Here is a 24,077-nt window from a genome sequence, read left to right on the forward strand (position 1 = left end):
CCCCAACAAGATAAGATTAACTTAAAGTGAAATTAAAATTTGAAAAGTTAGTTGAAGAGTTGATAATGTTGATTGAGTAAACCCAAGGCCAAGGTCATACCTAGCTAGCATTTTCAATTCAGTTCAATCAGTAACTGAGTAAACCACAAGATTTAGGAAACTGGGGGATACAGGATTCCAAAGCACCTTGACAACAGTCAAAAAATGAGAACCCGCTAGACATCTAATTATCCATAACTATCAACTATACTATTACCTCGTCACCTTCTCTATAACAGTATTACCACACCCCAGTTTAACGCACAGGGAAGACTAAGTGCACGATGTAACAGCAGTTAAACAATCCGCACACAAATGCTAAAACTAATCCTTCCATGGTACGATGGTCGATGAATGATAAATAAAAGAAGATAGACCCATTCTATCAATAATAAATATAAGTTTGCAATTCATAGCACAACACTGACACTCCGTCTCACGTGCAACTAGGCCAAAATGAAGTACATAGAATAAAATGCATCATAGCATGTTATCATATTGTCTGCATTTTCCAGCAGACCCAAGTTCTTGAATCTTGCAAAAGAGGAAACTACATAAAAAATGTGTTTCCATGATATATGTCCGTACGTTGAAAATGTAACCAACACCCTCAATAGACAAGGAAATAAAGATCATTGAAGAAAGAAAGAAAAAAGATCAAACACTCGTACAAAGATTTGAGAAATAAAAGAGTACATGTCAGAAATTCCATTTGCATCAAGTTTGGAAATCACCTTTACTCTGCCTTCCTATTTACTTTTAGGTATGGCAAGGCTCCAATCACGTTGTCATAGTCACTTCGACTAACTGCATGCTGCACATAGCAAAAGCCAAACTAACATAAGAAACCAAGTAGCAGTACTAAACCCGTGGGCATCTAGATGGTGGGGGTGTGTGGGTTGAGTGCTGGGTAATTGGTGGGCTATGGACCTATGGTTCATTTAGATGAGCTATATGCGTTCATTTGGACGAGCTAGATGGGTTTATAAGAACCAAGTAACATAAGAAAACATTATTTTTTCCCTTTTCCCATGAAGAGATCACTCCAAAGCTTCTCCTTTCCCAATTTCAACAGTTCACTCTTTCCAAATTGCAAGCTATTGAGGGTATTGCCTTGCCTTTTGAAGTTGAGCTTTAAAACAAGCCAACTCAAAAAAATAAAAAAAATCACACTGATAATGATAAATGAAGCATACAATAGACAAGATGGCAAACTCAAATGGGTAATGGATGAGAAGACAATCATTATTTCTCTAGAACAAGAACGAATGATAAAGCGATTGCAAACTATGCACCACTTTTTTCAAAGTTCACGAACAAATTGTTGATACGTGAGAAGAAACCATTTCTTGCTCAAGTTTCACTTGAACTGGATCTAAAAGTAATCAGGGTTCAGAACAAGCCCTTAAAATCATGGTAATATCGCAAATTAAATTCAAACCTAAACTCCTTGAGTCAAACGTTGAATGTTTCAAAGAAAATCATTCTATAACAAAACACTAGACAATTGAAAGTGGAGGGAAATATATACTAATTGAAAGTGGAGATAAGTTACACAAAACGCACCATTTTGGAGAGTCGAGTTCTCCTCTTGGCATTCTTCTTTACAAGTAAATGTTGCTTTCCAGCTCTCCTCCGAACTATTTTTCCTCTACCCGTCACCCTGAAGCGCTTTGCCGAAGCCTATCAACAATAATTCACCAAATACTTACTACTTAGATGTCAAAACAAATAAAATTTTCAAGCTAACAATTAAACAACAAGAAACAACAGCCCAAGTTGGATTTGATTGGGGGAATTCACAGTTCAAGGTTTCACTAAGAATTTATTCGGTGGACTATTGTCAAATTCGGATTCACTACTATACCAATAAAGAAGAGAATCATAATATCAACTCCACATTCCAAATTGCTTATTTTCCAAAGATTTTCTGAGTAACCAAACAAAAAAGACGAACAATACCTTGTGGGTCTTCATTTTGTAGCCTTTGGCGGAGACGATGGTAAGAGAGCTAAGGCGGCGAGGAGGGGTGAAATTGATAGCGGAGAGCTTGTGGGGAAGAAGCGAGTCCAACCCAGAAATGCTATGCGATTGCGAGGAACTCAGTCTCAAGGGTTTGGGCCTCTTGAAGTTACCGAGTTGAACTGAGCCGTGATTGAGTTGAGTTGGGTAAGAGCACGATGGGTAGTATCTCAGACCAAACGATGTCGCCATGGTCATGGTTACACCTACACAAGCCATTCTTACTTTCTCTTCTTCCGCTGACAGCAAACAAGCTTATGGATGAAGTTTGTGCTCCTCATATCCTCATATCCGTTGTGTTATATACAGGGGGTCATCTCGCCTCCGGACCGTTTTTAGATGGGCCGTTTGATGTACATCCTACGGCTGTCAATTAATTTTTCTTTTTAACGGTTTGGTTTTCACATCAAAAAGCCTCTCTTTCCTCTATCTCTTCTCCCTCAATTCCACATCAAAAAGTTCGAAACTTGATCAGTTTTTCTTCTCTCTCTCCTCTCATTTTCCAGAAACCATTTCAATTTCACCAAAAAATAAATAAAAAAATCTGGCTCTCTCTCCTCTTTCAACTCTGCACTCGTTAGTCCCTTTTAGCGGGGGTCTCCTCAAGCCTTCGAGTGCCGATCTTCACGTGACGGCCCAATCTATTGCCTTTTTCTTTTTCTCCCTGAATGGGTTTCACGTTAAATCCGAAACTTGACTAATCTCTTCTTTCTCTCTGCAATCTATTGCTTGGCGGTTCGGAAATTTTAATTTCTGGGTTAGAGTAAATTGTGTCCCTTAATTTTATCTCAATTGGAGCAATACTACGTCAACTCATCAAAACGTGCAGCTATAGTCATTCAACTTAAAAATCTATTGTCTCTCAACTTTAATTCAATTAGAGAAATAGTCCTTTAACTTTAACCCAATTGTAGTAATAGTCCTTCCAACATAACTTGTTTTGACAAAAAATTTTATGTAGTTGACGAAAATGATCATAATTACACTTTGATGAGTTGAGGAAACCTTATTATATAAATAGTTATTCCAACATAATTTATTTTGACAAAATTTTGACGAAATTGATAAAAATGACTATATCTACACATTTTAATAAGCTGAGGAACCAATAGTAATAAATTTTTAGTTAAGAAATCATTACTCCAATTAATTAAAGTTGAGAGACCATTTTTACAATTTACTTTTAAGGAAGTTCAGAAAATACCCAAACATTGAAATAAATTGCTTGGAGAGTGAGAAATGGTGAAGAGAAGAAGGTAAATGAGAGAGGCGTTTCGTTTCGTACAAAGAGGAAAAATACTTCCAACTAATCCTGACCGTTCAGTTTTTATCAAACGCTTGTTCTTGAAGGAGCCCGACCCGAGAATCTCCCGGGAACGGATCTGGAGAGGATTCGAGTCCATTTACAAGCAGGGGAAGGAAAGATTTTTCTGTGTAATTAGAACACGGATGATACACTACGTGTTACTATATAAATAATAAGATATATGTGTTCAAAAATTAATAATTTAAAAATAAAATCTCACGGATCAAAACTCGGAAAATAACACGGAACAAATAAAGAGTCACGAATTCGGTCTTGTTTTGTTGGGGAGGGTGAAACTGGTAGGGTAGGGCAACAAGCTAAGAGCAGCTACTGTAAGAGATTTTCCTGGGGATTTTTCGAGTAGGTTTTTGGGTGTGAACATTTGAATGTCAAGGCATTCCCCATGGCTTTTAAGAATATCACAATGAATTCTCAATGGACAACGGCCAGAGATTCTGCAAATATCCAGTCATTAATCATACAAAACATTTCAAAGTCGGGGGTTAAATTGGAAAGCCGACATCGGTTAATAATAATTTTCTCCATCACCCCCAAAACCCACTTCCTCTAACCAGACCAAACCTTTCCCTGAATATTTGGGTTTAATAGTAATCATAATTCCCACACAAAACTACATGACCAAAATCCTCCATCTGATTCTTCTAGTGCACGCAACAAATGTAAACCGTTAAGTCCTCTTCGGGCACAGAGTCACTTCCCACACATCGACATTCTACTCCGGAAACAAACAGACAAGGAAAAGTTCAAACCTAACCCTCTTGACTTTCATCCTTGGCTAGCCTGATCATGTCATCAATTCGGAGAATTGTAATAGCTGCTTCAGTTGCAAACTGCCAAACCAAAAAAGTTTCACGTTTACAAACATTGCAAGGCTGTTAGTTATCTATCTTCACAGATTATCCTAAATTATTACTGATTTGTACGTAGGATTTAGTACCTGAATGATCTTCACTTTACTCATTGCAGGCTCAATGACTCCGGCTTCTAGGTTGTTACGAACTTCTCCCTTTAATAGGTCTAAGCCCATGCTGCAACAATAGTAGAGCATTCACCCTAAGTATGCAGTCACAGAATGTGCAAGGATTTTATGCACCCAAGAATCATATGACGGAATATAATTTTAGTTGCACTGTTATCATATTGGCTTACTTTTGTAAGTCTATTGTTGTATATGAGCAAGTATAATGACAATGCTACAGAATTCAATATACAGACACCGCAAACAATGACGACTGTGGAAACCAATAATATAAAATTGGGCAGAATGCCCCGACAATACTCAGAAAATACCTAGAATAATCCTTATCCTTCTTGTCAGTCCTGTTTGTTGCCTTGGTTTGTGCCCTGTGGTGGTTGGCCCGTAGTATTGAAACTAAATCTGTAGAATCCTTGGCAGCATTGACAGCAAGAACCTAAACCAGATAAAAGTCGCAATAGAAACACCATTAACATACGAAAAATAGCAGAACACAACAAAAATACACAATTTGCAATAAGATGTTTAGAACCTTTGGTATAATCAACAAAGATTCAGCAAACTCGGCAATTGCCAACTGCTCACGTGATCCTAATGTTGTAGCAAAACCCTCCAAATACAGAGACAATGCAGACTCAACTGCACCTCCACCTGGTACTACCTGTATGGTAAATACATCAACGAATTAGATATGCAAATAACAAGAAACTCCCAATAAAAAGACAACACCAAACTCAGTGGTGAAACCTTCACAGTTTTATCTTCATATTTCCATTGAAAAATACATTTCAAGTTCTTCCACACCTCCCCCAAAAAATTGCATTGGACAAATCAAATAAATAACCATAAAACCCATTTCGCATGAAAAAAAACCTCATTAATAAAAAATAGCGTCAAATATAATTTAGTTCAGAAGAAAGTAAATTTAAAATGGTTCTGATCCTTTTCTTATCACTTATGTAGTAAATAAATTATACCGTGTTAGATTCTAGAGTCCTCTTGACAATAGACAAAGCATCATGAAGAGCTCTTTCCATCTCATCAAGCATATAGTCATTTGCACCTCTGAGAATCAACGACACCTGAAAAGAATATATTCAGAAAATCAGTCCATACCATAAGATTATAGATAATGTCCTACATATAAAAGTATAAACTTCACAATAACTTGAAGCAATTAGAACTCAACGTCAAGCACGGAAAAATGTTAAAAATTAATTAAACTCACTGCACTGTTATTTTTGGTTCCTTTTATCAAAATCACATCATCATCAGAAATGCGCTCCTCCACAACTTCATCTGCAGATCCAAGAAGTGACGTATCAAACGTTTCCTCCCCTTCCATATCAGCGAAAGTTGAAACCTACAGGTAAAAAACAAAACCAAGATGACATAATTATACAACATATGGATCTACTTTCTGATAAATAAATAAAAAAGACATAAATACAACATTTGTGAACAAGTTGATTGCTTTCGGTTAAGTATTGTTTAGTACTACACCGATGTATTGTTTCAAGAGTTCACTGATGTATTGTTTTCAAGTATTCCATCTCATTCAAACATTGAGGATTAAAAACACCACGATGAAGTCTCTCATAAATTATAGTGTTGTCACTATGACCATTGGTCCAAGTATTAGGAACACCAGAGGCAGTTAGGGAAATCAAGTCGCCCCTATTTAGAAAATTAATGAAGTTATTAATGTAGGCAGTAGTATTGGAACAGCCCCCAAGCTTTTCAGTGAAGTCCACAAAATTATTGAAGTCTCCAATTAAACACCAAGGGTGGTTTGCCGGTTTATCTGCTAAAATTTGATCCCAAAGATTAGCTTGTAAATGTTTATGAGGATAAGCATAAACAAAGGTAATGAATTGCACCTTATCATTATGCAAATCTTTAACTACACAGTGGATAAAACGATGTGAAGAGCTTAAAACAGTAATGCTAATGGAAGATGAGTTCCAGAACAAACCCCACCAGCTCTGCCAGCGAGATTGCAGCTAAAAAACCTGATCAAAGTGCCTACAGTAGAAATTGCTTTGGACCTTTTCTATGGACATCTTAGTTTCAAGCAAGTAAAAAAAACTAAAATTACTACTAAAATTAGGTCTCCTAAGACCCCTACAATTCCATACCATGCACTTCATTGATCAATATTTTTGAGCTCACAATCATCCAATACAATGCTGAGTGACCTTTTCAATTTAGCAAATTGGGTAGCCCGAAATATTTTAATCATTGTTTAGTAGAGGTGGAAAGTAAAACTTGGCCCCAACAAGATAAGATTAACTTAAAGTGAAATTAAAATTTGAAAAGTTAGTTGAAGAGTTGATAATGTTGATTGAGTAAACCCAAGGCCAAGGTCATACCTAGCTAGCATTTTCAATTCAGTTCAATCAGTAACTGAGTAAACCACAAGATTTAGGAAACTGGGGGATACAGGATTCCAAAGTACCTTGGCAACAGTCAAAAAATGAGAACCCGCTAGACATCTAATTATCCATAACTATCAACTATACTATTACCTCGTCACCTTCTCTATAACAGTATTACCACACCCCAGTTTAACGCACAGGGAAGACTAAGTGCACGATGTAACAGCAGTTAAACAATCCGCACACAAATGCTAAAACTAATCCTTCCATGGTACGATGGTCGATGAATGATAAATAAAAGAAGATAGACCCATTCTATCAATAATAAATATAAGTTTGCAATTCATAGCACAACACTGACACTCCGTCCCACGTGCAACTAGGCCAAAATGAAGTACATAGAATAAAATGCATCATAGAATGTTATCATATTGTCTGCATTTTCCAGCAGACCCAAGTTCTAGAATCTTGCAAAAGAGGAAACTACATAAAAAATGTGTTTCCATGATATATGTCCGTACGTTGAAAATGTAACCAACACCCTCAATAGACAAGGAAATAAAGATCATTGAAGGAAAAAAAAAAAAAAAGATCAAACACTCGTACAAAGATTTGAGAAATAAAAGAGTACATGTCAGAAATTCCATTTGCATCAAGTTTGGAAATCACCTTTACTCTGCCTTCCTATTTACTTTTAGGTATGGCAAGGCTCCAATCACGTTGTCATAGTCACTTCGACTAACTGCATGCTGCACATAGCAAAAGCCAAACTAACATAAGAAACCAAGTAGCAGTACTAAACCCGTGGGCATCTAGATGGTGGGGGTGTGTGGGTTGAGTGCTGGGTAATTGGTGGGCTATGGACCTATGGTTCATTTAGATGAGCTATATGCGTTCATTTGGACGAGCTAGATGGGTTTATAAGAACCAAGTAACATAAGAAAACATTATTTTTTTCCCTTTTCCCATGAAGAGATCACTCCAAAGCTTCTCCTTTCCCAATTTCGACAGTTCACTCTTTCCAAATTGCAAGCTATTGAGGGTATTGCCTTGCCTTTAGAAGTTGAGCTTTAAAACAAGCCAACTCAAAAAAATAAAAAAAATCACACTGATAATGATAAATGCTATGAACAAATGAAGCATACAATAGACAAGATGGCAAACTCAAATGGGTAATGGATGAGAAGACAATCATTATTTCTCTAGAACAAGAACGAATGATAAAGCGATTGCAAACTATGCACCACTTTTTTCAAAGTTCACGAACAAATTGTTGATACGTGAGAAGAAACCATTTCTTGCTCAAGTTTCACTTGAACTGGTTCTAAAAGTAATCAGGGTTCAGAACAAGCCCTTAAAATCATGGTAATATAGCAAATTAAATTCAAACCTAAACTTCGTGAGTCAAACGTTGAATGTTTCAAAGAAAATCATTCTATAACAAAACACTAGACAATTGAAAGTGGAGGGAAATATATACTAATTGAAAGTGGAGATAAGTTACACAAAACGCACCATTTTGGAGAGTCGAGTTCTCCTCTTGGCATTCTTCTTTACAAGTAAATGTTGCTTTCCAGCTCTCCTCCGAACTATTTTTCCTCTACCCGTCACCCTGAAGCGCTTCGCCGAAGCCTATCAACAATAATTCACCAAATACTTACTACTTAGATGTCAAAACAAATAAAATTTTCAAGCTAACAATTAAACAACAAGAAACAACAGCCCAAGTTGGATTTGATTGGGGGAATTCACAGTTCAAGGTTTCACTAAGAATTTATTCGGTGGACTATTATCAAATTCGAATTCACTACTATACCAATAAAGAAGAGAATCATAATATCAACTCCAGAATCCAAATTGCTTATTTTCCAAAGATTTTCTCAGTAACCAAACAGAAAAGACGAACAATACCTTGTGGGTCTTCATTTTGTAGCCCTTGGCGGAGACGATGGTAAGAGAGCTAAGGCGGCGAGGAGGGGTGAAATTGATAGCGCAGAGCTTGTGGGGAAGAAGCGAGTCCAACCCAGAAATGCTATGCGATTGCGAGGAACTGAGTCTCAAGGGTTTGGGCCTCTTGAAGTTACCGAGTTGAACTGAGCCGTGATTGAGTTGAGTTGGGTAAGAGCACGATGGGTAGTATCTCAGACCAAACGATGTCGCCATGGTCATGGTTACACCTACACAAGCCATTCTTACTTTCTCTTCTTCCACTGACAGCAAACGCTTATGGATGAAGTTTGTACTCCTTATATCCTCGTATCCGTTGCAGGGGGTCATCTAGCCTCCGGACCGATTTTATATGGGCCGTTTGATGCACATCCTACGGCTGTCAATTAATTTTTCTTTTTAATGGTTTTCACATCAAAAAGCCTCTCTTTCCTCTATCTCTTCTCCCTCAATTCCACATCAAAAAGTTCGAAACTTGATCAGTTTTTCTTCTCTCTCTCCTCTCATTTTCCAGAAACCATTTCAATTTCACCAAAAAAATAAAAAAATAAAAAAATAAATCTGGCTCTCTCTCCTCTTTCAACTCTGCACTCGTTAGTCCCTTTTAGCGGGGGTCTCCTCAAGCCTTCGAGTGATCTATTGCTTTTTTCTTTTTCTCCCTGAATGGGTTTCACGTTAAATCCGAAATTTGACAAATTTCTTCTTTCTCTCTGCAATCTATTGCTTGGCGGTTCGGAAATTTTAATTTCTTGGTTAGAGTAAATTATGTCTCTTAATTTTAACTCAATTAGAGCAATACTTCATCAACTCATCAAAACGTGCAATTATGATCATTCAACTAAAAATCTATTGTCCCTCAACTTCAATTCAACTGGAGAAATAGTCTTTTAACTTTAATCCAATTGTAGTAATGGTCATTCCAACATAATTCGTTTTGACAAAATTTTTGACGTAGTTGACGAAAATGATCATAATTACACTTTGATGAGTTGAGGAAACCCTTATTATATAAATAGTTATTCCAACATAACTTATTTTGACAAAATTTTAACAAAATTAATTAAAATAACTATAGCTACATATTTTAATAAGTTGAGAGACCAATAGTAATAAATTTTTAGTTGAAAAATCATTGCTCCAATTTAATTAAAGTTAAAAGATCATTTCTACATTTTACTCTTCTGGGTTATAAGCGTGTTCAGAAAATACCCAAACATTGAAATAAATTGCTTGGAGAGTGAGAAATGGTGAAGAGAAGATGGTAAATGATGGAGGCGTTTCGTTTCGTACAGAGAGGAAAAATAATTCCAACTAATCCTGACCGTTAGTTTTTATCAAACGCTTATTCTTGAAGGATCCCGACCCGAGGATCTCCCGGGAACGGATCTGGAGAGGATTCGAGTCCATTTACAGGGGGAAGGAGAAATTTTTCTGTGTAACTAGAACACCGAATGATACACATTACATGTTACTATATTATATAAATAATGAGATATATGTGTTCAAAAATTAATAATTCAAAAATAAAATCTCACGGATCAAGACTCGGAAAATAACACGGAACAAATAAAGAGTCACGAATTCGGTCTTGTTTTGTTGGGGAGGGTGAAACCGGTAGGGTAGGGCAACAAGCTAAGAGCAGCTACTGTAAGAGATTTTCCTGGGGATTTTTCGAGTAGGTTTTTGGGTGTGACCATTTGAATGTCAAGGCATTCCCCATGGCTTTTAAGAATATCACAATGAATTCTCAACGGAGAACGGCCAGAGATTCTGCAAATATCCAGTCACTAATCATACAAAACATTTCAAAGTTGGGGGTTAAATTGGAAAGCCGACATCGGTTAATAATAAATTTCTCCATCACCCCAAAACCGACTTCCTCTAACCAGACCAAACCGTTCCCTGAATATTTGGGTTTAATAGTAATCGTAATTCCCACACAAAACTACATGACCAAAATCCTCCATCTGATTCTTCTAGTGCACGCAACGAATGTAAACCGTTAAGTCCTCTTCGGGCACAGAGTCACTTCCCACACATCGACATTCTACTCCGGAAACAAACAGACAAGGAAAAGTTCAAACCTAACCCTCTTGACTTTCATCCTTGGCTAGCCTGATCATGTCATCAATTCGGAGAATTGTAATAGCTGCTTCAGTTGCAAACTGCCAAACCAAAAAAGTTTCACGTTTACAAACATTGCAAGGCTGTTAGTTATCTATCTTCACAGATTATCCTAAATTATTACTGATTTGTACGTAGGATTTAGTACCTGAATGATCTTCACTTTACTCATTGCAGGCTCAATGACTCCGGCTTCTAGGTTGTTACGAACTTCTCCCTTTAATAGGTCTAAGCCCATGCTGCAACAATAGTAGAGCATTCACCATAAGTATGCAGTCACATAATGTGCAAGGATTTTATGCACCCAAGAATCATATGACGGAATATAATTTTAGTTGCACTGTTATCATATTGGCTTACTTTTGTAAGTCTATTGTTGCATATGAGCAAGTATAATGATAATGCTACAGAATTCAATATACAGACACCGCAAACAATGACGACTGCGGAAACCAATAATATAAAATTGGGCAGAATGCCCCGACAATACTCAGAAAATACCTGGAATAATCCTTATCCTTCTTGTCAGTCCTGTTTGTTGCCTTGGTTTGTGCCCTGTGGTGGTTGGCCCGTAGTATTGAAACTAAATCTGTAGAATCCTTGGCAGCATTGACAGCAAGAACCTAAACCAGATAAAAGTCACAATAGAAACACCATTAGCATACGAAAAATAGCAGAACACAACAAAAATACACAATTTGCAATAAGATGTTTAGAACCTTTGGTATAATCAACAAAGATTCAGCAAACTCGGCAATTGCCAACTGCTCACGTGATCCTAATGTTGTAGCAAAACCCTCCAAATACAGAGACAATGCAGACTCAACTGCACCTCCACCTGGTACTACCTGTATGGTAAATACATCAACGAATTAGATATGCAAATAACAAGAAACTCTCAATAAAAAGACAACACCAAACTCAGTGGTGAAACCTTCACAGTTTTATCTTCATATTTCCATTGAAAAATACATTTCAAGTTCTTCCACACCTCCCCCAAAAAATTGCATTGGACAAATCAAATAAATAACCATAAAACCCATTTCGCATGAAAAAAATACTCATTAATAAAAAATAGCGTCAAATATAATTTAGTTCAGAAGAAAGTAAATTTAAAATGGTTCTGATCCTTTTCTTATCACTTATGTAGTAAATAAATTATACCGTGTTAGATTCTAGAGTCCTCTTGACAATAGACAAAGCATCATGAAGAGCTCTTTCCATCTCATCAAGCATATAGTCATTTGCACCTCTGAGAATCAACGACACCTGAAAAGAATATATTCAGAAAATCAGTCCATACCATAAGATTATAGATAATGTCCTACATATAAATGTATAAACTTCACAATAACTTGAAGCAATTAGAACTCAACGTCAAGCACGGAAAAATGTTAAAAATTAATTAAACTCACTGCACTGTTATTTTTGGTTCCTTTTATCAAAATCACATCATCATCAGAAATGCGCTCCTCCACAACTTCATCTGCAGATCCAAGAAGTGACGTATCAAAAGTTTCCTCCCCTTCCATATCAGCGAAAGTTGAAACCTACAGATAAAAAACAAAACCAAGATGACATAATTATACAACATATGGATCTACTTTCTGATAATAAAAAAATAAAAAAATACAAAAAAAACATAAATACAAAATTTGTGAACAAGTTGATTGCTTTCGGTTAAGTATTGTTAAGTACTACACCGATGTATTGTTTCAAGAGTTCACTGATGTATTGTTTTCAAGTATTCCACCGAAAATTTACGTTTAGCTTCTTCACAAATTTTTTTTGCATATTTATGTATTGTTTTCAATTTATAGGCTGATGATCAGGACATGACACATGATGATTCCAAAAGAAAATAGTATTGCAAAAGAAACTATTTCCATTGAACATGAGTGATAGCTGTACTCCAAAATAAATCTAAATGAAAATTAATCTGCTAGACAATTATACAATTAGAGAAGCACATGAAGAATATTACCATTGTTGCACCTGTAGCCTTAGCAACATGGCGCATATCTTCTTTCTGAACACGTCTGACAGCAATAGCCCCAGCCTCCACAAAATACTGAAATTACAATCAAGGATATAAAGTTTATGCAGTTGCCAAGCTTAATACACCTGGTGCATGTGATAAACATTGATATACCCACGCCGGAAATATATAGAAGTACATTTGTATTTTGTATTTTCATAGCTCATTGTATGCCGAATAACAATAAAGGAGTTAAAATAAAGAGAGTACAACTACTAGTTCGTCTCATAACATGGTTATGTTGAGACCTCAAACTTCAGCATTTCTGTATTAAACAACAGCATATCTTATAGGCATAAACACGTATTGAAGAGGATAAGAGTAACATATCGTAAAGATGATACACAATTTTCAAATAAGAGAACCTACAAAAGAAAAACAATTGCCAAAAACATTAACCGTGAGTGTTCAGCCATTCAAATTTTTGGGCATATGACCAAGCTAAAATTAACCCATAATTTATGAAGACTTAAAAATAATGATAATAAGGGAGCTGCTATTTGCAATCCATAAAAATCATCATGCACTCCTTAGGAAAAAAAAAAACAAAATAAAAGAGAGTGCAGGATATTTTATTAGAGTGTTAATAATCTAGTACTTCAAAATAAAAAAGTTAGAGAAACAAATCACAAAAGAATCTTGCCTTGAGTGCCATGTCGTCAATCCCTTTTGTGGTCAGAATAACATTTGCTCCAACTTTCAGAAGTTTCTCAATACGCTCTTTTGTCATATCAGCTTCTCTGCAGAGATAAATATAATCAGTACATTGCCAAACGTACAATTAAGCGTCAAAATATGTCTTTTTATGACATAACAATCCATCAATAAAGAAAAGTGATTGAAATCCTTTCCCAAGCATAAGCAATCCCAAACCTATCTATTTGAGGCAGTTAACATCTGCACAAGCAAATTCCATAATTCTATTTGGGCCTATCAATTTCAGTGATTAAAGGGCAATTGAGCTAAGTCTTTTTAGCAGTATTGAGAAAAGGATTGCATAATATATCAGCAGAATCACCTATTCTATACCACAGCTTGCTAACTGTGTTCATACCCTCCAACGAATGCTATGGACGGGGTCTGCAACGCTCACTGCGTGATATACATATACAATGATATGACACATACAACTTAAAAAGAAAAATAAGGTCCATCATCTTATCACCTTTGGCGAATCTTTTCAAGCTCCCTGGGATCACTAACTAAAACTTGGACACCCATTTGCATTTTGGTCTTCTGAAGATTAAAGTCAAGACAGGCAATCTTCGCAGGGGAAACTCTCAGTGGCATTCCTTGTGCAGCACGGCCTGTATTTAGTGCATAACCAGTTAAGAGATAGCTATCTCTTGCACTTTTTCCATGAGCTTTCAAAATATTAATCCCCTGAAAATCAAAAGAGCAACTAAGACAAAGTACAAAGGTAAATACAAACAAAAGATAGAATAGCATAAGGAAGCATATGAGCACATGACAAAAACTTCATGAACACTATACACAACTACTAAGTACCAACCTTGATTGGGTACTTGACTTCCCCCCGAGCATTGGTCATCTTTACAGCTTGTACTGCATCTACAACCTAGAAAAACCAATTATATACTAGTATCGTTAAAACACACAAGGAAAAAAAAAAAAAAACTAAGGGTTTAACTTTTGCTCCTGAAACCACAGATAAGATTTGCCAATTAATAAACTTTACACGAGAAAGGAGTTCATATGGGTGACAAATCCAACAACATTAGCCCTTAAGAAGATAAAATTTCAATCCAAACAGCATACCATATTTGCAAAGAAGTCACTGTCACCGCCTATCAACTTTGAGGACATGCTTGTCTTTGCACAATTTACTAGAGAATCTTTTCCAAGCTTGTCAACCTGGAAAAATCAAAACACAATCAATTAAACAAACAGGAACACTTTTTGTATAAAATATTTTACAGATGAACCACAAAATTTCTATACGTCAAAGCATATGGCCTAGAGACTATCATGAATTGTGACTATGAACATATGAGCAGTGAGCCTGCTTGGCAAGAGTCAATTGAATATCCAAAACTATTAATTTCTGTTCACAAAATATGCAACCCTTCCAAACCTCTAAAAAAGTTTAAGAGAGAATTCCCACATACTCTGTATGGCCAAAGTGAAATTTAATCCAACAACAAGAGACCCTTCTACTACACACATCAAAAGAAGATTTCTCTGAAGGGGCCTCACCTTCACAGCTAACTTTTCCTCAACATATTTGCATGCTTCCCTCATAGCAAGCTGTACAGAGGGTGATACGATCAAACATAAGAGGTTCAAATACAATAGAAAAGCATCATGTTATAAGCCACAAAATATTTTGGAAGCAAATGCAGTTGCTAAATATGGAATCCGAAACAGAAAAGAAACAAGAAGAGGTGCTCACTCTGTAACCACTGATTATGGATGTTGGGTGAATCTTATTCCTTACAAGATCATTTGCTCTCTGCAGAATTAGAAGCAAACCGTTGATTCCCAGTTAAAATCTTTTAGAGCATAAGATGCTTCTAGAAAAGCATATGGGGTGAGGAGAAAAACCACACAGGATTACCTTAAGCAACTCTGCAGCTATAATGACCACTGACGTTGTCCCATCTCCAACTTCTCGATCTTGAAGCTCAGCCAACTCCACAAGCACCTACACATGTATAAATGCATTTTCAGACATGTATAAATGCATCTATAGTATAATATTTGCAAGAAATAACCAACTTTTACACACCTTGGCAGCAGGATGCTCAACTTCTAACATCTTGAGTATAGTAGCCCCATCATTAGTAATAGTCACATCACCGATATCGTCGACAAGCATCTGCAATGACCAACCAATAAACATAGTAAACCAGCTGAAACCCTTGCATACTTAATTTATAATATTGTGCAATTGGGCTATAAGATTCAGTCTTCCACTTGAAAAACATCAACTCCACTAGTGATTTGAAGCATACGAATTCACCATAAGGACAAAAATAAAAGAATGAAACTCCACACCACCATGAGGGGCCCCTTTTTGAGTGATTATGGACGAGCCAAAATCACTTATAGAGTGCTTAGCAAAAATTGAAGAGTGATTTAAATGAGATTAAAATCACTTGAAGTAATTTTATGAAGAAGCCCAAGTAAGGTGCTTCTCCTTGGAAGTGAATTTTTTGAAGAATCAGGGAATCTTACAGGGCTTCTAATCAAACTTTTGAGATACCAAAATCACTAACGAGTAAAAGCACTTCTATAGAAGCACTATTAATGGCAAACATAAAAAATTAACTGAAATTTTGAAGCTTTTAAGTAGTAAAGTACACCAAACAACATTACTAGTGGTATAAAGTAGAAATAAGTCAACTGAAACCTCATACGCACATAACATCTCAGATTCATGCAAATATACATATATATATATATATATAGAGAGAGAGAGAGAGAGAGAGAGAGAGAGAGAGAGAGAGAGAGACCTTGTCGAGGCCAACGGGGCCGAGTGAGGACTTGACGATGTTTGCAACAGCTTGGCAGGCCATCACTGTGTTCATCAAAATAAAGTCGGACAAAATTAGCAGCATTTCAGTAAGAAACCTAAAATGGAAAACCCACAAGGGGGCGAGAGAGAGTACCATTTTGGGTGCGGACGTCCTGACCGTACTGACGGTCGCCCAAGATATCGGGGGTCTGAGAGGACATGGTCATCGAACAGACAGAGAGAGAGCAGAAACCCTAGATAAACCCTAGATCGGATCTTTGGAGGAAGGGAACCAAATGAGGGAGAAGTAGAAGGTGTTCAGTGTAAAAGCTGCCAGTCCCGAATGTCCACAATACACCCAAACGCAAAAGCACTTCTTGCTTCGGCAGTTCAAAACGGCCTGCGCCAATTTTGCCACACTGCGCAAAAACGGAAGGGTTTCATGTGCGACGACGTCGTTTTATTCAGAGTCCACAATACATCCTAAATAAAGCCCGTTATTCCATGTAGGCTTCGTTATGGGCCTGGACCTCTTTATCTTTACACTTTTTCGTTTTCGGATCTTATTAACTCTCTTCAAAATAAAATGTGTTTTTTTTTTTTTTTTAATATATCGATATTTTTACACTAAATAAAATGAGAGTTCGGCTAAGCTACACGATGGACAACCTAATTTGGTATCGAATTGCTCTCCTACAATGCCCTAGGTCTTCTGCTACGTTGTTTTCGAGCTCATTGGGACTTCAAACTAGGTGAAACGGAGATGACGGGTTGCAATAATGTTGGCAAATATGGCTAGTTCTCTATCGAAAGAGAACTTCGATCTGGTGTTAGTATTGCTTTAGAGTATTTGGAGGAACGAAATGCATGCATTGCTTTGGAAGGGATCGGCCTTACCCCTAGTGGGCAATGGAAACTCAATTACAAGCTCAAGCATGGCTGCTTGAATACAAAAGATGGCATGATGTGAAGTCGAAGTGCAGAACAGACAGGTTACATGAATGGAAGAAACTGGAGGAAGGATGGATTAAATGTAATTTTGATGGCGCTTTGGATGAGAACGGAGCATTATGAGGCATTGGGGTGGTGGTCGTCAGGAATGCCTTAGGGGAGTTCATTGCTGCCATCGTGAAGAAATTAGGCAAGGTCAGCTTGCCCATGCTTCCCAAGGTTGCTAACTTGTTGCTGCTCGTGAAGCAGCTCTGTTTGCACAGTAGTGGTCGACGGCACAGGTTGAAATAGAGGGTGATGCTCTAGTGGTGATTTCTGTAGTCTAACTCAATGTAGCAGCTAACAACGACCCCTTTGGACATCTCTTGGATTATACGCGCAAGATATTGCAGTCCTTCACGAAGTGGAAAGCTTCTTGCAGACAAAAAGAGGCGAATAAGGTGGCTCATCGTTTAGCTAGGCTAAGTTTAAATTTAGAACATCCAGTTTCATTGTTTGAGGAACCTCCCAATGTAATTTCCGATCTTCTATCGGAGGATAGTATTATTAGTTAAGTTGTTGGTGTGGGATACTCTTCTTTTCTTCGACCAGGATAAAATATCCGATAAGCCCATTATTAGCACCATATCCTCTGGTTGTACATATACCCATTTATTTAATGAACATCATCCTTGAATTTCAAAAAAAAAAAAAAAAAAAAAGATCATATCACTAAATTGCTACTCCTGATGGAACAACTGACATTTAAAATGTTCGGAATTTATGAACTAAATGGTTTTGTAAAATGAAAAGGCTGTCAGCATAAGCTTGCTAACTAGAAAATTACAAACAAACAAAAAAGGAAAAATTTTCTTCTTAACCAAACACTCTTTTCTTTATTTCTTTATGTACCCAACATTATCTTATCTTACGCACACTCTTTGGAAAATAAAAAATTCTCATCTAAAAAAGTCAAAGATTGTTGCAGTTCAAATTTTATTAGAAGTGTGGTTGTATAAATCCTAATAAATTATTTGTAGGATTCGATAAATATTGAAATTGTATTACTTAGAGAGCAAGAATAAATAAGCACGAGAATATGACACACATAATTTCGAAACTCAATTTATATTCTCATATCTTCTTCTTTTCCAACAAATAAAGATCCACAATTCCTACTCTCACCCCCACAGAGAGAAAGACATAATTTGAATTTGAGAATTAGATATGAAGAATTAGGAGGTTCTAAAGCAACATTAGCCAACATTGTTTCTTCTCCTTCAACTTGTTCACCCACAAGGGTGGTTGGTGTTGGTCATCCTCTGCAATTCCACCTCGTAAGAAGATTAATTGCATCCAAGGCGGCCGACGCCGCCCTGAGCCTTAGATTATGACTTTTTCCTCCTCCTCCTACAATGACCCGTGCCTCGATATCTTTTTCAACGTGCGACCACCACCACCACCACAAGCATCCGCGACCCATAGTTCCCGCACTGACATTGCCCGATCGCTTGGTCACCTGGTCCCATAACCCCCTCACCACCCTCAAGCTTATCTAAAACCTCTCCACAAATCACTTCTGTTTGGGCAGGATTTCTAGGTCCGGTCTCTCACACAGCTCCCCGAAAGAATGGCACTTTGTTGGTTATCGGGCAAGTTCTTGCTGCTTTGTGTCCTACATGATAAGTTTGTAGTTAGTTTGAAATGTGCCTTTGTCAGGCCTTTGGTTTAGGCCTTAAGTCTCACAATCAAAACTAACAAGGGTCTGAGCGTGCCACTGCTATCTTTGTATAACAGATTGTTGAATAAACGTGATTTAAGTTTATTGCTTGCGCCCCAAGTTACTTAGATTTCTTGTTTATCAAAGGATTCCCACAGATGGGTTAAGTTTGCATTAAGTTCTTAATGAAAGGGGTTCAGGGCCCTTCCAACTATTTCCTTTATCACAATTTACTTTAATGAAACCAAGCTTATTAACTTAACCAGATTTGAATGTAAATGAAACTTTTAAGTAGAAAACAATTGAAAATGACTTAAATACATGCAGGAAAGTACATTAAACGACAGATCTACTACATATAAGTGTAAACAAAAGAGATTCGGGCAAGATTTAACCTTGTCGGGCAAGGTTGAACTTCTTGCAGCCACTTCTTTTTTGTGTTTACAAAGGTTTATATGTAGTGAGGGGTGAAAAGTAAATAGGTTTTACACAAGGGATCAATACTACAACACTAAGGGAAGGTAGCAGAGTTTTTACACTAGACAAAAGATGGCTTTTTCCTAAAGGAAATATAGCTAAAAATGACTGAATCTGGATAAGATTCACTTTCTGGGTACTAATTAGCTTAAGTGCTGAGTTTGTATGTCTTTTGATTGGTTGTTTGAGTGTGCTTGTCTCTGGTGTCTCTTTCTCCTTTTATAGACAATTTGGCCCGACTGTCTTGGCTTTGCTTCTGGCTGATGGCTTTTGGAGGACAGTGAGTCATCACCTATTTACTTGTCATGCCCTTGCAAAGTGCTTTTTGGCTGGTGGTAAGTTGGTCTCTGTCATCTATCCATTCATTCGTAGACACATGGTCTATGCCTTAGCTGAAATGACTTCTAATTTGCTTTGGGCCTATCAATTGGGCTTGGGCAAGTCTCCATTTGCTTTGGCGTCTTTGGGCTTCCTTATCATAAAGCCCAATGTTAAATATTAACCCAAATAACTTCTATCCAGAAGCCTTGTCCTCGGCCACGTCTTGGCTCCACCGCAACCACCCCAAAACTCTCGTGCACGACCTTGACTCTTTCGGGTGATTGTATACCGTTGTTCATATTATCTATAACTTTCTCTTTCTGTAAGATTACAGGAGACGGAGGGGGAGGAGATGGATGAGAAACACCACCATAAATACGATCGCGATCCGCATTACAAGTTGATGCACGACCGCGCTATGGATGTTTTCGTGGACCAGCTCAAGTCCGATATTCAAAAGATGTAATAGAACAAGCTGGAACTCAAGCCGTCTGATTATTTAACTGATGATGACGATGATTCTTAGGAGCATGATTTTGTTATACGTCATATTGATGTTGATGCTTTTGCTGATCTCTACGTTTCCGAGGCCCTAGACTATTTCCTCACCACATTCCCCTCCGACGCCCATGCCATCCTCGCCATTGTGATGTGCGAAAGCAGTGCCAGGAGGCTTTTCCCTTTGGTGTCACAATCGCAACAACCAAATCAATCATCAAAGGAGGATGATCAGTGGGAGCAGCTGAGGAAGGAGTTCTTGGCGCCCTTGCAGAAGTACTATAAGCGTCAGGGCAAGTTCAACTTGCGAAGGTAAGGTGTGGATTAAAGAGGTGTAGTCAAATTAGGATTTGATGGGATTTCACAAGATTTTAATAGACTTTAAAATCAGAGTGTAGTCAATCAAGAATTTAAAAGAGGATTGTAAAGGACTTTGAAATCATATTGTAGTCAAATTAAGATTTAAGAGGATTTTAAAAATACATCCAAATATATGGATAGTCAATTTAGATTTTGATAGGGATTTTTAAGTTTTTATAAATCTAGGTGTATTAAAAAATCAAGGATTTGACAATATTTCATTAAGTTGTGGATTTTGTTGGATTTGTGAGCACAAATATACATAACCAAGAGAAAAAAGAATCTTACCTCAACCCCCTAGGAGCTTATTCACGTTTGATCACTCCCTTCTTTCTCTCTCACTATTCTCCCAAACCATAGCGGGTCGTAACAGAATCTTATGGAACTCTTGCCATCCATAGATTTGATTTTTATGACTTGGGTTCTGGGAATTGGATGAAGAGGTGAATTGGGTTGGTGGGTGGTGCGTATTTGAAAAAAGAGCAGCGGGGTTTGTTTAGTTGTGGTGAATTGTGGTGAATTGGGTCCTCTAGGTGTTTGATAAAAAGCGCAAGAGGGTTTTTGGGCTTTTTTTTTTTAGTGGGAGAATAGGACAGAAAAAGCTGCAGCGTGGTGGATGAGGGAATGAGAAGAAGAAGAAAAATGCCTTGAAAGACCAAGGGGCCTATGTTGGAGATGATGATAATTAACTTCTTTCTGAAATATCTCAAAGAAATTCAATTTATGTTGATTTGGTCATGTTTGTATTGGTTTGATGATGCTTAGAAATCTTATGAAATCCATAATCAAAATCTACACAAATCCATTGAAATCTATAATGAAAATCCATATAAATCTGTCAAAATCCATATAGGATTCAAAAATCTATTAAAATCTTTTGAAATCTATCCCTTAATAAAGTCTATTAAAATCCTCTTGGTGAATCCTATATTTTCACAAAGAAAAAATAAATAAATAAAAATATAAAAGAAGTGGAGTAGACGTGGAGATGTGTGGGGATTGTAAGTGCCTATTTTTAAGGGGTGAAAACAGTATGGAGGCTGTTGATTTTTATCCCTATATATATATATATATATATAAAGTGGGATAGTAAAATCCCTTCACAATTGGAGACGTGGGTGGTTTTATACGGATGTCCCACTGAGCAGAGTACGTGGTAGCACTCACCCACTAACCACAACTTCCGTTTCCACCGTTCGCCTATAAAAGGCATTAAGCCAAAGCAAATTGGGAGGAGGATGACAGAGAGGGAGAAAAACACTGCAGAAATTGTGAGGCGTCAAGCGAATGAGGAACGTTGAAGTTCAAGCTTGCAGAAAGCAAAGTCGATCGAGAAGCAATTAATAACTGCTTTGCGTCATAGAGTCTGATGCTTTGCTTCCACACTTTATCATATGATATTTGCACGATGCAAATGTTGGGGAGGCAGCTGAGCTTCAGTGGAATGCATTGCTGCACAAGCACAAGGAGGGTGGCAAGTTCAAAAACTGCTTTGCTTTATGTAATATGGACATAATTATGGGCGGGGCAAGGGAATTGATGGCCAATTTGGGACTTTTTGTGTTGTGAGTGAACTAAATAAACAGCCGGCCTAACAAGGAAAACTGATCAGTTCCGCTTCTTTCCGGTTGCTGCCGGAAACAACCACGCTCTGTTGCTTCGTCCTCCTTATCTGTATTCAGTACCCCGCGACGATGGCCTAAGGTCTAATAATTTGGTGAAGTCCTTCTTGGAGAATGGTGGGGATATTGGCTCGCACCATGTCATGGAAGCAACCTTCTCGGACAAAAAGTTTCAAGCTTTCGCTGTTGTGGACTGATTTGCTCACTTGCTCATCATGGACTTCGTGGCATTGTCATTGGGTTGATGTTATATGATCCGTTGGCATTCATCATCTCTTATTTGACATAATTTCTTGATCTCTCTCTTAGTTGTTTCTTTGCTTGCTAGCTACCAGCATCTTCTGCTCCGAATTTGAAAACTATTTGGTGTATTTTGTTAAGTATTATCAATTCATTTACTGAAATCACGCTTATTCAGTTCTTAATTTTACTTATAATATTTACTTAGGGATGTTATTTCTTTCTTTGTTACAAGTTTGAACCAAATTAATTAAGGAAGCCATTACCATTTGTTTTGTATAACTTCCTTTTGATCTTCAAACGGAATGATGATTAGATGTAAGTGCAAAAGGGTCTAAATCACTTGAGAATTTGGAAGCACCGCAACTTTGCTGGTTAAATACATTACGAGATGTTTTCCCACGCTGTCCGCATTCAGTTCTAGCTAGAAGTAATAAAAGAGAAAGGGATAAAAATGAACTACTGGACATAAAAAAGAAAGATATTATTCCCCAAAAGTGCTCTTGCTACGGTTAAGCGATCTTCGGATAATTCCTTGATGCTATATATTGCTCAGCTGCAATGGGATTTAGAAAACGATTTTGTTGTGTTTGTGCTCAACTCCGGAGCTGGTTCATCTTGTTTTTTCTTTCTGGTACTTACTGTCATGTCAGCACGATTAGCTACAAGTTAGTTAGTTAAATACCTACTTATTATTTTGTACGTGCATCTAATAACTGCATTAAGCTTCCTTACTTTTCTCTTGAGTCATCACCAACTTATTGTTTTGTGCATCCCAAACCGGCCAATTCAAAGAGACTTGCCAAGGAGGGTATCTGCATCTCAAATTAAACAGTTCGAACAAAATCTCAACATCGACACGATGACGATGTTGCTGTTACAATGTAATTGCTTTTACTGGTTCGGTTTATCTCATTTAAGTTATAATGGTACTGCAATTTTAATCTAATTGAAGTAATGCTCTCCCAATTAAAAATCTGTTACCATTGGTTCTTTAACTCACCAAAATGTACAACTATGGTTTTTTTCGTCAGCTCCAGCAGAACTTTCTTCAAAATGAGTATCATTGGAAGAACATTGCTAAAATTCGGTTAAAGTTGAGGAACCAATGCTCCAATTGGGTTAAAGTTGAGGGACATTCATCCAATTGGGGTTAAAGTTGAAAGATCATTGCTACAATTTTCTTATTTAATTTTTCACATTACCCCTTGGTTTAGTCTCATGTGCTTGGCACCTAACTCATTTTGAGGTAATAATTCCCAACTCATGAACATTTAATCTTAAAAATTAAATTCCGATAAGTAATGAAAAATAACACAACCAACCCATTCTTGTCAACGATTTTCACCACAACTCCTTTTTATCTTTGTCATTTGACCAATTAGGTTCTCTAATATGATCTTTTGACATCATGAAAATTTGGAAATGAAAATAAATAGCTTGGTAGCGGGTAGGAGGAAAAAAAAAAGGGAGAATTGAATGAATAAAGTTAATTTTTGTGAATTTTAAACAAATACATGTCACTTAGTACTACGATCTAATGATTTTTTTTTTTCATTTGTAAGTGTCGATTCTCGTCT

At 37.1% G+C, this 24,077-nt stretch overlaps 3 protein-coding genes across 4 annotated transcripts; all 3 read right to left on the minus strand.

Moving 5' to 3' along the window:
• Positions 1–574: 574 nt before the first annotated feature.
• Positions 575–2,374, minus strand: LOC137722575 (large ribosomal subunit protein bL35c). The gene is made up of 3 exons (XM_068461609.2): positions 2,002–2,374; positions 1,606–1,722; positions 575–853 (listed from the first exon to the last, which is right to left on the minus strand). The coding sequence occupies exons 1-3, from the start codon at positions 2,278–2,280 to the stop codon at positions 776–778; spliced, it is 474 nt and encodes a 157-aa protein (XP_068317710.2). The 5' UTR covers positions 2,281–2,374; the 3' UTR covers positions 575–775.
• Positions 2,375–3,820: 1,446 nt separating this feature from the next.
• Positions 3,821–16,786, minus strand: LOC137722567 (T-complex protein 1 subunit alpha). Of its 2 annotated transcripts, none has more exons than XM_088692373.1 (17): positions 16,484–16,754; positions 16,328–16,392; positions 15,601–15,690; positions 15,430–15,516; positions 15,265–15,324; positions 15,069–15,119; positions 14,631–14,726; positions 14,365–14,430; positions 14,017–14,234; positions 13,495–13,591; positions 12,798–12,884; positions 5,593–5,727; positions 5,342–5,446; positions 4,897–5,025; positions 4,679–4,800; positions 4,326–4,416; positions 3,821–4,218 (listed from the first exon to the last, which is right to left on the minus strand). In XM_088692373.1, the coding sequence occupies exons 1-17, from the start codon at positions 16,554–16,556 to the stop codon at positions 4,138–4,140; spliced, it is 1,653 nt and encodes a 550-aa protein (XP_088548499.1). In that variant the 5' UTR covers positions 16,557–16,754; the 3' UTR covers positions 3,821–4,137. The 2 variants fall into 2 exon arrangements, with proteins under 2 accessions (XP_088548499.1, XP_068317701.1); XM_068461600.2 differs by lacking the exons at positions 3,821–4,218; positions 4,326–4,416; positions 4,679–4,800; ... (1 more) ...; positions 5,342–5,446; positions 5,593–5,727 and adding exons at positions 10,458–10,854; positions 10,962–11,052; positions 11,315–11,436; ... (1 more) ...; positions 11,978–12,082; positions 12,229–12,363 and having other exon boundaries at positions 16,484–16,786.
• LOC148697327 (large ribosomal subunit protein bL35c-like) lies at positions 7,127–8,995 on the minus strand. The gene is made up of 3 exons (XM_088692372.1): positions 8,654–8,995; positions 8,258–8,374; positions 7,127–7,491 (listed from the first exon to the last, which is right to left on the minus strand). Exons 1-3 carry the CDS (start codon positions 8,930–8,932, stop codon positions 7,414–7,416), a joined length of 474 nt encoding a protein of 157 aa, XP_088548498.1. The 5' UTR covers positions 8,933–8,995; the 3' UTR covers positions 7,127–7,413.
• Positions 16,787–24,077: the final 7,291 nt, after the last annotated feature.

Source organism: Pyrus communis, chromosome 4 (genome assembly GCF_041283825.1).
Source record: "Pyrus communis isolate YQ-2024b chromosome 4, ASM4128382v1, whole genome shotgun sequence".
NCBI lineage: Eukaryota > Viridiplantae > Streptophyta > Magnoliopsida > Rosales > Rosaceae > Pyrus > Pyrus communis.